The 15,684-nt window shown below is 42.3% G+C and overlaps 2 protein-coding genes across 2 annotated transcripts in view; both read left to right on the top strand.

Moving 5' to 3' along the window:
* Positions 1-4,215, top strand: part of klhl5 (kelch-like family member 5) — a 29,578-nt gene extending 25,363 nt beyond the window's left edge. The window contains exon 13 of the transcript XR_006032756.1: positions 4,206-4,215. The gene's annotated coding sequence lies outside the window, so the exon portion shown is untranslated. The remainder of the gene's footprint in view (positions 1-4,205) is intronic.
* Positions 881-15,684, top strand: part of wdr19 (WD repeat domain 19) — a 15,681-nt gene continuing 877 nt past the window's right edge. Inside the window, exons 1-33 of the mRNA XM_042097600.1 lie at positions 881-987; positions 1,447-1,538; positions 1,690-1,755; positions 1,974-2,099; positions 2,200-2,315; positions 2,640-2,755; positions 2,945-3,025; positions 4,612-4,724; positions 5,009-5,182; positions 5,326-5,396; positions 5,572-5,744; positions 5,879-5,993; positions 6,143-6,249; positions 6,527-6,634; positions 6,780-6,929; positions 8,416-8,563; positions 8,724-8,931; positions 9,107-9,266; positions 9,358-9,468; positions 9,875-9,984; positions 10,823-10,880; positions 11,086-11,226; positions 11,383-11,465; positions 11,717-11,800; positions 12,441-12,587; positions 12,706-12,830; positions 13,053-13,162; positions 13,447-13,515; positions 13,838-13,915; positions 14,390-14,486; positions 14,651-14,775; positions 15,027-15,108; positions 15,313-15,463. Coding sequence (XP_041953534.1) covers positions 982-987; positions 1,447-1,538; positions 1,690-1,755; positions 1,974-2,099; positions 2,200-2,315; positions 2,640-2,755; positions 2,945-3,025; positions 4,612-4,724; positions 5,009-5,182; positions 5,326-5,396; positions 5,572-5,744; positions 5,879-5,993; positions 6,143-6,249; positions 6,527-6,634; positions 6,780-6,929; positions 8,416-8,563; positions 8,724-8,931; positions 9,107-9,266; positions 9,358-9,468; positions 9,875-9,984; positions 10,823-10,880; positions 11,086-11,226; positions 11,383-11,465; positions 11,717-11,800; positions 12,441-12,587; positions 12,706-12,830; positions 13,053-13,162; positions 13,447-13,515; positions 13,838-13,915; positions 14,390-14,486; positions 14,651-14,775; positions 15,027-15,108; positions 15,313-15,463 — 3,701 coding nt within the window. The 5' untranslated portion in view covers positions 881-981. The remainder of the gene's footprint in view (positions 988-1,446; positions 1,539-1,689; positions 1,756-1,973; positions 2,100-2,199; positions 2,316-2,639; positions 2,756-2,944; positions 3,026-4,611; positions 4,725-5,008; positions 5,183-5,325; positions 5,397-5,571; positions 5,745-5,878; positions 5,994-6,142; positions 6,250-6,526; positions 6,635-6,779; positions 6,930-8,415; positions 8,564-8,723; positions 8,932-9,106; positions 9,267-9,357; positions 9,469-9,874; positions 9,985-10,822; positions 10,881-11,085; positions 11,227-11,382; positions 11,466-11,716; positions 11,801-12,440; positions 12,588-12,705; positions 12,831-13,052; positions 13,163-13,446; positions 13,516-13,837; positions 13,916-14,389; positions 14,487-14,650; positions 14,776-15,026; positions 15,109-15,312; positions 15,464-15,684) is intronic.

Raw genomic sequence — 15,684 nt, 5'->3', positions numbered from 1 at the left:
TTAGGTATATGCAAACTGATGCACACCGTTTCTAATTTTAATTTCTCTCGTCTCAGATCACTAGAAAAGTGTGTACGGATACTTTATTACACATTTCCACACTACTAGAGCTATCTACCAATCCCACTGGTTTGTTGGACTCTTAAATGCATAATCAGTGCTCCCCATTGAGTTACACCTGAGTAGTGTAAACAGCAGTGGTTTGTGCGCGTGTGCGCGCGCGATTCAGTCTTTGTGGAGTCCAATTCATTTTGGAGTCACAGAGAAGTCGTGAGACACTGCCCTTTCCCCCAAGCACTTATTACAACTGGGAGCTCAGCCAGGCCAGTCCAACTATGATTCATCCTGCTGTTCACAGTGCAGGAACTTTAAATCATCAAGGCCATATGAGCTAACTGCCAAATGCAAGTGAGAAGTGGGTCGCCTTTGGTAGGCATCTTTCATCTGTTTGCACCTCAAGCATCAAAATTGATCGATGAACTAATGATGTAAAAATCGAAGCATATCAAATGTTTTCCGTTTTGTATTTTTGACCAATTCATGAATAGCGATTTGTCGCCCCCTCCTGTTGAATCATAATAGTAAAATAAATAAATTAGTAAAACAATATATATATTAAATATATTAGTATATGTTAGGATATTGTATTACTTTTATTATATCGATATTACGTTTGTGTATAGAAGTACTTTGCTGGCTACAGGTCGTAAAGACCAAATAGGTGAGTGAGTGACTTATAAAATAATTCGCAAGTTCAACGCATGAGCTCAAAGATATAGCAGACAGATGATAACGTTACATCATTTCTGCTGTCATCAAACAGATAATATATGTCAGTCTATGGTCATCAAAGAGGACTATTTGTGCCGCTCTTCATTGATTGGCTCTGAGGTCGCTATGGGTGACGCCGACGCTTAGACTGACGAATCCTGGGAAATGTACACAAGTCTTGTACAGCAGTTTAGCCTTTAAACGAAAAGTATGAAGGTATGTAATTCTGTTTTTGTTCCCGCCACAACATCTTTTCTGATCGCAGTATTTTAAACACGTTATGCTTTGGTGTATACGTCGCTAAATTATTTGTATGGGTGGTGAAGCTCATTCTTAGTTTGTTGGTTAACATTAGCTTCATGGCTACATTTAACGTTAGCTGTCCTAATCAGTAAGTTAAACGCATAGGAGCTAGACGGTAAAAGGGGGGCACTTAACGTTATGTGACTTTAATGTTGGATCAGAATTCAAAGTAATGTTACGTGTGTGATGTGTCTTTACTTAGCTAAAGTTAACGTTGAGTTACACTACTTACATGCGCAGCAGCAACAGACCATATAATTTCATTTTAGGTTGCGCTAACCAGTACGTTACTATTAGACATACGTTAGCTATTGCAAAATATTTAGTTGGAAACCTCAATAACCCTAATGATCAAGTGCATTTATGCCACAGCGCGTATTCACAATCGCAGAGAAAAATTGGCAGGGGTCCTGCCTGCATTACAAATGGCAGAAAACTTTGGGGAATTATCTTGCCGTTGCTGGGTAAGTAACACACATTTGTTTTCTACATGGTGGATGCTAAATATATAATTTAATGAAAACACTTTCTACTTTAATTACAGAATGATCTGTTGTGGTTGTCAGGAGATTTAGATAGTATCAAACAGCTGTTTTGTTTTCTTTTGTTTTTTAGTTTCGACAACACCGTAAAGATCTTCGATCGGCATGGGCAAAGAATGAATGAATTTAATCTACCAGGGTGCGTATAACAGTGGAAACCCCACTTAAACTGTTCCTTGATTTAGTTGGTTACTGCAGTGTATTTCTGATATTTTATATGTTTGTTAGTAACACTGCAAGAACAGAAGTCAACTCTAGCCTATGTTAAGCATATAATTCATGAGTGCACCATAGTGCACCAGGCTTAATATAATTTGACAGGCTTCTATCTGTGTTGGCCTTTCTCTTCTTCATTAGAAGGTGCATAGGAATGGATTGGGATAAAGATGGGGACACCCTGGCAATAATAGCAGAGAAGTCAAGTGCCATCCATCTATGGGATGCAAATGTCAACAAAACGTCACAGTTAGACAGCGGCATGAGGTAGGTACATATTTGTCAAAACTATGTGAGGATGTTTCTGTGTTATGTAGAGGATTGTGACTTGAGTGGTCTTTTTTCCTTCATATTTTTTGACACATAGGGATCAGATGTCTTTTCTGCTGTGGTCTAAGACTGGGCCTTTACTTGCTGTGGGAACAGCCAAAGGGAACCTGCTCATCTACAACCAGCAGACCTCCCGAAAGATACCAGTTCTTGGTAAAGTATTAACACAACATATGTCATGTTGAGGATGATGTCTGAAAAAACATTACTTTAATATGATAAATAAACAAAATATTACTATTTTGTGGTAGATTGATGCTTTTGTGCTGTGCTCTGACTTAGGTCACCTCTGTTTGTAGCATACTGTCCCTACATGATGTAAAATGTACATAAGTTGTTACGCTAATGTTGAATGTTGTAAGCCAACATTCAAATGTGATAGGCAGATTATGTTATCTGGGCAACATGATATTGTCCATCATAACCACATCACTTAAGGGAATTAAGGGAAATTAATTTGTCATTGCCTATGTTTAGGTAAGCACACAAAACGCATCACCTGTGGTTGCTGGAGCTCTCAGAACCTATTGGCCCTGGGTAGTGAAGATCGCAGTGTAACAATCAGCAACCATGAAGGGGACACCATTCGACAGGTCTGTACTTGTGTCACCATTTGCTCTTCCCTATCAATGTCACAAACCTTGCTCGTTTTGGTTTTGTAAAGCACCTTGACACATAACAACCTGCTGAATTTTCTTCTATAAAAGTATGTTAGTACATGAATGAAAAACGCATGTGTCCTTGCTCTTGCTCTTATCTCTCTCACATTCACACTCTCTCAGACATCAGTACGGTCAGATCCTGCAGATATTCAGTTCTCTGTGATGAAGACAGATGAGAGATCTTCACCAGGAGAGAGCACAGTAAGTCAGTGAGAGTGAGTGTGTAAATTGAAAGGTCTGTTGACAATAATCTGAACCAATGACCAATGAAGAATTTATGTTCTGAAGGAATAAAGGCAAAACTGGTCATCCATATTGGCAAAACAGCATGTATACAAGTAGAACATAGAACATTGCCCAGGTACCCTCCCAAAACAACCTTGTCTTCATTTTGTTCTAGTGGCATTTTTGACCAAGTTTTTTTTTGTGCCTCAGTAATTCAAACACTAAAAAACTTTGACCTCTCCTGAATATGACCTGCATCTTAATGTTCATCTTTAGATAGATAGATAGATAGATAGATAGATAGATACTTTATTGATCCCCAAGGGGAAATTCAAAGGTCTCAGTAGCGTACAGACATCACACACAACATGCACTTACAGCAGAAATGGTAAATATAAGTATAAGTATGAACATATAACCAAACTCCAATGTACAATACAGACAGTAGAAGATAAGAAAAACTAACAAAACTAAATACTAAATATATTAAAAAGAAAAAAACCCACAGTGTGCTTGAGGGTGATCAAGCATGAGACGCTTGCAGTGACAGGGCCAAGACTGGCCTGTAGTTCTGTGTGCATGGTGAGGTGCTCAAGAGAGTGAGTGTCATGGTGAAGGTGCAAAAAATAGTCCAACAGTAGTCCTGTAGTTCTGTGTGCATGGTGAGGTGCTCAAGAGAGTGAGTGTCATGGTGAAGGTGCAAAAAGTCGTCCAACAGTAGTCCTGTAGTTCTGTGTGCATGGTAAGGTGATCAAGAGAGTGAGTGTCATGGTGAAGGTGCAAAAAATAGTCCAACAGTAGTCCTGTAGTTATGTGTGCATGGTAAGGTGCTCAAGAGAGTGAGTGTCATGGTGAAGGTGCAGAAAGTATTCCAACAGTGCAACAGTGCAAGAATAAGGTCTAGAGACCAGCATAAATACATAATATATAATAAATGGACAAATAGGAGAGTAAAGTATAATGTAGACAAGGTAATATAAAAAACTATGTCAGTGCAAGAACAGGTTGAGGTAATAGGGTTACAGCCATTCAGTATTGTAGCAGAAGCCATTGGTCATGTGTGCTAATATAGCATTAAAAAAACAGTGTAGCAGTAAAACTAGTAAAAACATTAGGCTGTGGACATTAGTAAAACAGTAGTAAAACAGTAGTAAAGCAGTAGTGGGCAGTCAGTACTCAAACGTGGAGAGGGTCTTTACATGGCTTGCTGTCCTATTTCAGAAAGCATTATCATTAAGCCACGTGGACTGCTTTGAACAAAACTCAAAAATATTTTTTCTATTATAATGAAGAAATAATTTATGATAAAATGTATTTATTCAGAGGAGGAGAAGGGGAGCAGAAGGGGAGGAGACTGTGGAGGAGAAGGGGAGGAGAAGGGGAGGAGAAGAGGAGGAGAAGAGGAGGAGAAGGGGAGCAGAAGGGGAGGAGGTGGAAATGAAAGAAGACGCAGGATGGGATTAGTGTACAGGGTAGCTGGTGGCCATGTCTGAATCCTGGCTCCTGGAGCTTTGGGAAGCCCTGTTTGCTAATGGCTAATTTTTTTGTCCTATGTGATGTAGGTGAGCGTTGCTGTGGGGAAGAAGACTCTTTTCCTATTCAACCTGAATGACCCTGATAACCCCATTGAGTTGGCCTTCCAGCAGCGCTACGGCTCCATAGTCTCCTACCGCTGGTACAGCCTCACTGCTATTCTCACATTAGGCCTTGCTGCTGTCTGCCTACATTCATTTGAGAGGCATTTAAGGTGCATAGCAAGGAGTTATTATACAGGATGAATGTTGTACTCAAAAGGAAGTATCAGTTGTTGTGTTATAGTAATGAGGTCATTTCAAGCTACACAGTAGCTAGATGTTCAATTTTCTATTATATTCTCTCATATTCTATTTCTCTCATTATTTAACCTTTCTTTTTCTCTCTATACTCTCTCTCTATCTCTTTTTGTCTCTTTCTGGTCAGGTATGGGGATGGATATATAATGATAGGATTCTCTCAGGGTTATTTTGTGGTCATCTCCACTCACATCCGTGAGATTGGCCAGGAGCTCTTTCAAGCTCACAACCACAAGGACAGTCTGACCAGCATCGCCATCTCCCAGTCTCTCAGCAAGGCGGCCTCCTGTGGAGACAGCTGGTATGTCTGACCTAGGGGCTCCAGGGGCCAGAAGAGGATATGCATATATCCATATGAACTGGACAGAAATAGATCAGCTTTGACATCCTCATTTGTATTTGGGCAGAAAGTGCTTTACAAATGTTGTTTTTTTCCCCCGCCAGTATAAAGATCCATGACCTCACAGAACTTAAGGAGATGTATGCCATCATCAACCTGGATGAAGAAACCAAAGGTTTAGTCAGCACACTTACACATGCTCTGTGAAGAAACCAAAGGTTTAGTCAGCACACTTACACTTTGGTTGGGTATAGAGTCCATAAAGTTCAACACACACACACTCATCACACACATCATACGCTGACTAGTAGCTGGATCAAAGAGTGTGTGCGCACTGTTGCGTTTGTCAGGTCTGGACCAGCTGTCATGGACAGATGATGGACAGCTGTTGGCAGTGTCCACCCAGCGTGGCTCTCTGCACGTGTTTCTCACACGACTGCCAATCCTCGGCAGCAGCTCGGGCACACGGATGGCGTACCTCACGTCACTATTGGAGGTCACGGTCGCTAACCCCGTGGAGATGGTATGCAAACACACACCAACACATAAACACATTGTGGAAACATAACGTTTATATGAGTCACTTCTGAGCCACCATTTCTGTGATATCTTTCATAATACTTACTCTTGATTGTGTCTCGTGTCTTTTTTCAACAGGAAGGACCATTAGCCGTAGCAGTGGACGTGGAGCCTAATTTCATTGCTGTAGGGCCATACCATGTTGCTGTGGGGATGAATAATCGGGCATGGTTTTACGCTGTAGGAGAAAATGGTGTGTGAAAGAGAAATTGAACAACCATTTTTGCTTCTTCAAATGACTTGTTTAACTTATCAGTACTATCTTAATTGTTTCTTTTAATGTCTTATATTTCATGTCCTTGAATCCCGTTTAATTTGCATGTTTTTGTTGCATGTGTTTAGCAGTAGAAAGGCTGAAGGACACTGAGTATTTGGGCACGGTGGTGAGCATGTGTCTGAATGCTGACTACGCAGCTGCACTGTTTGAGGGGAAAGTGCAGTTACACATGGTAGGTAGTGTGTGTGTGTGTATCTGCGTGGATGTGTGTGGGTGGGTGGATGGATGTGCACGCATGTATGGGTGTGCATGTGTATTTTAGGACCTCAGACAACACAGCATTTTTATTGAAAGGGATGCATGATATGAAGTCTTTGCAGAGCTTACTGCTCATCAAGCAGAAACTGATGGTTCTTAGTTTGGCACAATTTAATTTGTGAGGGCCATCATATGTGACATGTTTAATGTTAATTGTAATTTTGCTTTGTGTCTTTACGTATGTTCATCAGATTGAGGGTGAGGAGCAGGAGGAGAGGCAGACAAAATTGTTCTCTGGTGATAAATATCGCATCATGAGCCACGCACTTACTGCTGACTTCCTGTTCTTAGGCACTGATGTAAGTCAATCATGTGGTCAATAGCAACTCTGCTAATGGCCTACCTATCATTTGCTTGTAAATTGCTTGTAATAACCTCTTCTGACTAGTTTTAGCCGTTTGGCTGCTAATACTCTCCCTCTCTCTGTCTCTCTCCCGCTCATAGACGGGCTTGATCCAGTGCTTTTTCATTGAGGACTGGCAGAACATTAATGAGTATCGCCACCCCGTGGGTGTGAGGAAGGTTTTCCCCGACCCCAGTGGGACACGTCTCATCTTCATAGATGACAAGAGCGATGGATTCCTTTTCAGCCCGGTAACACTCAAGTGTGCATATGCACACTCACAAACATTGTATCCAAGAGGGCTAAAGCCACTATTTTCAGTGGAGCTGTGTCACATCATATGTACTAAGAAGAGTCTGCAATGGCAGTATTACCACCAAAGTCGGTTAAAGAAATCAACATGATAAGCCATTGTTTGACGGCGAAAATAGCTGGCAGAAATGACCTATTCCTCCCGGGTTGGTTGCTTTCAACTTAAACTTTCCTCAGAGGCGATAAATCGCATGGAGATGTGGATTTTGGATATGGGTGTGGCAACGTAGTCTTTTTTGCCAGGGAACGTTCGAATGCTAGAAGCTGTGGTAGCAGCAGCAGAGAGGGCTGAAGCGGAGTCATCTAGAAGCAATGGTAGTAGCCCACTAAGAAAGCCCAGATTTCCATCCGATAATTTGCTAGAATGTCTGCTGAAACATTTAACATCTCAACAAAGATGTAACCTATACATTTTCCGTACCTAGCTCCAAAGTTGCAAATGGGTTTCATTAGAAAAATGTACATGATTTAATTGGATGATATTGGATGAGATATCACATGCATATCACGTGAAACTACGCAACCTGTGCAGCTTTCGGATGCTGCTAGTTCCTGTGATAAATGGTTAGTGAGAAAATTGAATGATATTTGCATTCGGCATAAAGCTCTGTATCCATCTCCACACCCATTTTTCTCGGTGGAATATCTCAAATTCTTCACTCACCACAAGACAACCATATATCAAAATAAATAGCAGACCTTACAGAATATAAGGCAATAAGCATTCCTCTCTGTACAACAACCATATATCAAAATATTGGATTGGGATTTCTGCATTTTCTCCATCTTTGGGCTGGAATTCTCAATAGCACTGCAAAATAATGAATTTGCTTTCCATATCAAAAAAATCAAAAGTTGGTCACAGCATGCACAGATCAACTGTGCCTTGGGCTACATGACATCTGCACATATGCAAGCACAGGTCACAAATGCAGAGGAGTATATGGCACATTCTTCATCCAAATGGTTCTGTGACAAGATTTCAGTAAATAAAACGATTCATAATAATTACAATATTCATGCCAGTACATATATTTTTGTAAATTGTTCATCCATAGAGTATCCCACATCATGATTTTCAATCCCAACTACACAAATTTGAAAAGATATTTGTATTGGCATGCTTTGACATATATGCAATAAATACCATGAAAAATAATTCATGATATGCAAGTTATTTTTCCTTGATAAAAAGGCTGATATAAGAAATGTGGAAGAATTATAACATCATGCATTCCCAGATATGGGTAGCCTAGACTGTCCAGAAAAATATATAGCATATATAGATGGCAAAAGTAATAAGCTTGAAAGTAACAGTAATAGTAAAATTACACTAAAAGTAGCTGAGGCCCCAAAGGGTTACTAAACAATAAATAGTAAAAATAGCTTTTGATCTTCTCTCTTTGCTTGTTTCTCATTGTTCAGGTGAATGATGCAGTGTGTGAGATCCCTAACTTTTCTCCAACCATCAATGGTGCTATTTGGGAAACCTGGCCAGGGGATAAGGGGGTCTTTGTGGCCTATGATGACGACAAAGTTTATACCTATGCCTTCCACAAAGACACCATTCAGGGTAGAGAGCTACACAAACATAAACATGTGCATTCACACACACACACACACACACACACACTACAAGACACACACACACACACACTACAAGCTCAACATCAGATACAGAAAATGCTTAAAATGCTTAATAAATTAATTTCTGTCTCCTTCTTCCTGTCTAGGCTCCAGAGTCATCCTTGTGGGTGGCACCAAACTTCCATTTTCCCATAAGCCCTTGCTACTCCACAATGGGGAGTTAATATGTCAGACACAGAGTGGCAAGACCAACAGTGTGTACCTGAGCACACACAGTTTTGTCAGAGCCCGATTCTCTGAGGCCTCGAGGGAGCAGCTCACACAGATGCTCCAAAAGGCCCTGATGCTCAAGAGGTAGGAATAAGCATACTAGCAGATCACTCTGTCCACAAAACACACATAAACAGGCATCCTGATGCTCAAGAGGTAGGAATAAGCATCCTAGCAGATCACTCTGTCCACAAAACACACATAAACAGACATCCACTGTATGTCATATAAGCGTGTGTCGTCCTGCGGCGTGTGTTAGGTTCCTGGAGGCATGGGAGATGTGTAAGCTTCTTAACTGCTCAGAGACGTGGGCTGAGATGGGGCGGACGTGTCTGCATCACATAGAGGTGGAGCTGGCAGTGCAAGTGTATCGCATGATGGGGAATGTAGGCATGGTCATGTCCCTGGAAGATATCAAGGTCAGAAGGTCCTCTGTGTCTCTCCCTTCATGTTGACTTTAACATAGAAGCATGTAGTGATCTCTGTGTTCTGGGCCATTCTAACTGGCAGGGTATAGAGGATCAGAATCTGCTGGCTGGCCATCTGGCCATGTTCACTAACGACTACAACCAGGCCCAGGACCTCTACCTGGCCTCCTCCTGCCCTGGGGCTGCTCTGGAGGTACCCATGTACATATACAGCCACCATGCACCAAATACACCACACATCATATCTCCACATATACAATAATCATATACAGCCACCATGCACCAATTACACCACACATCATATCTCCACATATACAATAGTCATATACAGCCACCATGCACCAAATACACCACACATCATATCTCCACATATACAATAGTCATATACAGCCACCATGCACCAAATACACCACACATCATATCTCCACATATACAATAGTCATATACAGCCACCATGCACCAAATACACCACACATCATATCTCCACATATACAATATACATTCATTCTTTATTAATGTGTGTGCGTGCGTGTCTGTGTGTGTGTGTGTGTGTGTGTGTGTGTGTGTGTGTGTGTGTGTGTGTGTGTGTGTGTGTGTAGATGAGAAGAGACCTGCAGCACTGGGATAGTGCGCTGCAGCTGGCTAACAGGCTATCTCCAAACGAAATGCCGTTTATCTCTAAAGAGTATGCCATCCAACTGGAGTTCATGTGAGTAACACTCACCTGTCAATGTGGAAGAACAATACTGCCCTACAAAGCCAAAGTGCAGTAACTGCATTTTTTGTGATTTTTTTTTTACACCAATATAAAATACCATATCCTCCGTTCAATCTATCAAAATCTCATTAATCTACTGAAACATTTCCTGAAGATGTAGGGTTTTCATTTTACAGTATATGCTAGAATACAGTGTGAAAGACAAACAACAATGCTGTTTTTCTCAGTTTGGAATTTTCGTAGATACTGCACTTTGGCTTTGTAGGGCAGAATATAGGTGTGTGAGTTTAAAGTCATATGGTATGTCATTTTTTAATATAGGTGTGTGAGTTTAAAGTCATATGGTATGTCATTTTTTAATATAGGTGTGTGAGTTTATAGGCATATGGTATGTTATTTTTTAATATAGGTGTGTGAGTTTATAGGCATATGGTATGTTATTTTTTAATATAGGTGTGTGAGTTTATAGGCATATGGTATGTTATTTTTTAATATAGGTGTGTGAGTTTATAGGCATATGGTATGTTATTTTTTAATATAGGTGTGTGAGTTTATAGGCATATGGTATGTTATTTTTTAATATAGGTGTGTGAGTTTACAGCCTTGTTCTAGCTATTTTTACTTTTATACAGCAGTTTGGTTGCTGCAATTACCTGCAGCATTCAGCCTCTGACCAAACCACAGCCATTGCGATATCTGCCTCTAACGCAACGCCATGATGAATGAAGTCATGAAATGTTATGTTTTGATCATACAATTATTGTATTAGGTGATCTGCTATTAATGAGACATGCAGTGATGTTGTATTTTGTGTTCTGTCCCCTGGCAGTGGAGACTATGTGAATGCACTGTCCCACTTTGAAAAGGGAATGACCCAAGAGAATAAGGTCCGTATGTAGTAGCACACAGAAAGTAGTACAACATTGCCATCATTTTCTGTTTTCACAAATATATACAGCTATGTTCACCTCTGAGAGTAGCGGATTTTGGGTGAATCTTTTAAAACCTTCCATTTGTTTTGAGTAAATGTAAATGATTTCCTACATTTACGGCGACAAGCTGAGGTGTGCTTAACCTTTCCCCTGGTACCAGGAGCATGATGAGGCGTGTCAGGCCGGAGTGGCACGGATGTCCATCCGCATGGGAGATATCCGGCGTGGTGCAAACCTTGCCATCAGGCACCCGAGCCGAGCGCTGAAGAAGGACTGTGGGGCCATCCTGGAGAGCATGAAGGTGGACATACAAGAGGGCCTCAAGTCCACTGTCTGCCCCTCGGCTCCGTCAGCCTCACATCTGTGCTTATTCCCATCTTACACACAGGGCACTGTGTCGTGTCCCTGTCTGAGGCCTTCCATAGGTTAACCATGTTAATGTCTTTGTGTGTTGTAGCAATACTCAGAGGCAGCTCAGCTGTATGAGAAAGGCCAGTATTACGATAAAGCTGCATCGGTCTATATCCGCTGCAAGAACTGGTAAGAATTGGTCACACTCACACATGCCTCTCATGTTCCACTCTTCCTAGTTCTCTGCCACGCTTCTCAAATTGAAGTGTACATTCACAGTTGAGCATGCTGGACAAATGCGCAATTATCACTAGCCTGCTGCCCCACTATTTTGTTTTGTCAGGACGTTTGTGTGCTTTGTCAGATGCCCTTAACTTATCTCTGTCACAACCACGGAGGCCTCTTATGTAGCTACAAAGTGAAAGTGTGTATGTCTTCAGGTCGAAGGTGGGTGAGCTCTTACCTCAGGTGTCATCTCCCAAAATCCATCTGCAGTATGCAAAAGCCAAGGAGGCTGATGGCAAGTAAGTGTCACTAAACAGCAGTCGCAATATTGACAGAGTACACACATACTGTGGTCTCTGGTATACATTGTTGCCATTGTAGACTCCTGTGAATCTGTGATGATCATACATACAGTACAGGCCAAAGGTTTGGACACACCTTCTCATTTCAATGTGTTCTTTATTTTCATGACTATTTACATTGTAGATTCTCACTGAAGGCATCAAAACTATGCATGAATGCAAAGTTATTTGGCCCACAGATTAATATTTGTCAAGTTATGGCTTGCTGAATAAGGTGTTAAATAAAAAATAAATATCAACTTTGAAGAAACTAGAATATAAGACATGTTTTCAGTTATTTCACACTTTTTTGTTAAGTACATAATTCCACATGTGTTCATTAATAGTTTTGATGAATCTACAATGTAAATAGTCATGAAAATAAAGGAAACGCATTGAATGAGAAGGTGTGTCCAAACTTTTGGCCTGTACTGTAGATCACATTACCTACCCACTGTAATTGTATGGATGAATGTTGGTTTTAGCTGTTTTTGTTATTGTTATATGACGACATGGAGAGAATAATTAAGAACCTACCTAACCTGTCCATGGAAGTTGTGATGTTCTGTGAGGTGAAGTTCTGATGGTCTGTGGTCAGATTTAAGGAGGCAGCGATGGCCTATGAGAGTGCCCGGGACTGGGACAACGTGATCCGCATCTTACTGGAGCATCTCAACAACCCTGAGGAGGCTGTGCGCATCGTCAGGGAAACACAGTCCATCGACGGAGCAAAGATGGTGGCAAGGTCCGAACAAAACCCTCAATCGAATTATGCTTTGGTGTCCAAAGGACCATCGGCAATACAAAATACACCACTTGGCACAGGATGACTGAATGAGATTGATGGTTGTGGTTTGTTGTAGGTTCTTCCTGAGTCTGAATGACTATGGTTCTGCCATTCAGTTCTTGGTGCTGTCACACTGCAGCGACGAGGCCTTTCAGCTGGCACAGCAGCATGATCAGATGGAGGTGTATGCAGACATCATCGGTCAGAGAACTCTTCTGCACTCAATGCATCATGTCTCTTACTGCATCATGTCTCTCAATGCATCATCTCTCTCACTGCATCCTGTCTCACTTCATCATGTCTCTCTACTCTCACTCAAGTTGGAAATGAGCTTTTTTGTTGAGATTTCCTATGTTGCTGTATGTATTTAAAGTGGGTTGCGTTGCGTAACTGGCTTCTTCTGTGTTTTGTTGTGCCCATCAGGCCCCGACGCCACAGCGGAGGATTACCAGAGCATTGCACTGCACTTCGAGGGGGAGAAGCAGCACCTTCTGGCCGGGAAGTTCTTCCAGAAATGTGGCCAGTTTAGCAGAGTGAGAGAAGATGACATAATCACATGCTCACACACACACACACACACACACACACACACACACACACACACACACACACACACACACACACACACACACACACACACACACCATCCCTTGGTAATGAAGTTTATTTAACTGGTCGAATCTAAATGTCAAATGCTTGCCTTTCGACGGCTGTTTATGATTTGTAACACACCCTCTGTCTGTTGCTCCTCTCTCCTTCGTCCTCTCTCCTTTCTCCTCTCTCTCCTTCCTCCTCTCTCTCCATCTCACCTCGTCAGGCCCTGAAACACTTCCTGAAATGTCCAAACACTGAAGATAGCTTGGCCATAGAGAAGGCCATCGAGACTGTGAGTATTAAGTCTCTCTAAGGCCCAATTCACACCAAAGATTTTCAACGAGACAAAACCGTTGCAGAAAGGAGTTGCAGCGGTGTGAATTAGATGTTGCCCGTCGTTGCAGGGCGTTGCGAAACATTCACCATGTCTAGTCGCAGTTGCAAGGTTTTAGAATGTTGCAGCAAGTTGCTGGTTTATAGAATGTTGCTGCTCATCTCGTGGCGAATCTTTGGCGAATAGGCCTTTTTAGATGCCATTCATGAACATTGTAGTCATTGTGATGACAAGTAATGATTAATAATGTGTGATGGAAGATGATGGCTATGTCTTCCAGGTTGGAGAGGCTAAGGATGATGCTTTGACCAATCAGCTGATAGATTATCTGATGGGAGAGAGTGATGGCATGCCAAAGGTAGGAGAGCCGATGGGACAGACAACACAGTGCTGCAGAACTGCACCTCTACGTATCTAAGCGTTGTCACTCCAACTCATCGTGTGTGTTTTCTGCTCTGTGTACTCTACTGAAAAGTGTCTCTCATCTTCACTTCTGCCCCTCATGCACATTTGATGTGCATAGACTCTCTCAGTGAGTAAGACACTGTGCAGTGCCCCTTAGTGGTGGTTTTAAGAAAGTGCTAGTGATGAAAAGCTGGAAACAAGCATGAGACTAGAGTCAGCCCCTTTCACCTGTCCCTGACGTGAGCCGTGGCACCTCACTGATCCTAAACCATCTTGTTGGCTGAATGTGGTTGCATGTCTGTGTGTGTCAGCCTTCATTCTAGTCTCTAGCTGAACTGCTCTTGTGAACTCAGAAGTATGTATGTGTGTGTGTGTATGTGTGTGTGTGTGTGTGTGTGTTCACTTTTCTGCTCCTCGCACCTCTCAGGATGCCAAGTATCTGTTCCGGCTCTACATGGCTCTTAAACAGTACAGAGAAGCAGCACGGACCGCCATCATCATTGCCAGAGAGGAGCAGTCTGCAGGTGTGTGTGTGTGTGTGTGTGTGTGTGTGTGTGTGTGTGTGTGTGTGAGAGATGTGTGGTGGGGCTGGAGGTGGGTCTGTAGCAATATATGAATAACTGAACCCTTTTCTGTCCTCGTACGTCGTGTGTGTGAGACTTCATCTGTTTTGGGTCATTTTTGGCAGGAAATTACCGGAATGCTCATGATGTGCTGTTCAGCATGTACACGGAGCTACAGGCCCAGAAAATCAAAATCCCATCTGAGATGGCCACCAACCTCATGATCCTGCACAGCTACATACTGGTGAAGGTGAGGGGCAACCTCAGCGACCGTGACATCCAAGCCCACTCTCACAAACACACACTCTCACAAACATACACTCTCATAAATGCCCACTCTCACAAACGCCCACTCTCACAAACACACACTCCACAAACACACACTCTCACAAACACACACTCTCCCTGACGGGAGGACCCAATACTGTCGAGTCGCAGTGGCTTTATTAGATGTGTAATGTGGGCCTGCCTGGATCGCACCTAATGTTTTTAAATCTGTAGATTCATGTGAAGAGGGGAGATCACCTGAAGGGGGCGCGCATGCTCATCCGTGTGTCCAGTAACATCAGCAAGTTCCCCTCACGTAAGCAGACACTAACACTACAGTATAGCTACACGTTCAGGCAGGAACACACTCCTGTTCTTTATAAATTATGCATCATGAATATAGTTAGCCTGTGGAAATGATGAAGGAAACATGTAATGCATTTTGTTAAAAGTGGAAATCGTGTGTGTGTGTGCGTGTGTGCATGTGTGCGTGCGTGCGTGCGTGTGTGTGTGCGTGTAGACATCGTCCCCATCCTGACGTCAGCTGTGATAGAGTGCCACCGTGCCGGTTTGAAGAACTCGGCCTTTAGCTTTGCCGCCATGCTGATGCGCCCTGAGTACCGCAACAAGATTGACCTGAAGTACAAGAAGAAGATAGAGGCCATGGTCCGGTGCGTACCTTCTGCTGCCCCAACACACACACACACACACCATCCCTCTGTCTTCAAGTTGCTCCCTCTGTTTTGTCTCAATCAAATGGCTTCTCAAAGAGTCTGTTCTATTTCTGGAGGAGTGAACAGTGACACCCCCCAATAAACATCAACTTCTGACTTTTCTCTACAATCTGTATTTTCAATTCTTCTTCCTTTCCTTCCCCCTCTCTCTCTCTCTC

This window comes from Alosa sapidissima, chromosome 1 (assembly GCF_018492685.1).
Source record: "Alosa sapidissima isolate fAloSap1 chromosome 1, fAloSap1.pri, whole genome shotgun sequence".
NCBI classification, from domain to species: Eukaryota; Metazoa; Chordata; class Actinopteri; order Clupeiformes; family Clupeidae; genus Alosa; species Alosa sapidissima.
Note: the sequence above shows the minus strand (reverse complement) of the source record. Positions and strands in the feature narration are given on the sequence as shown.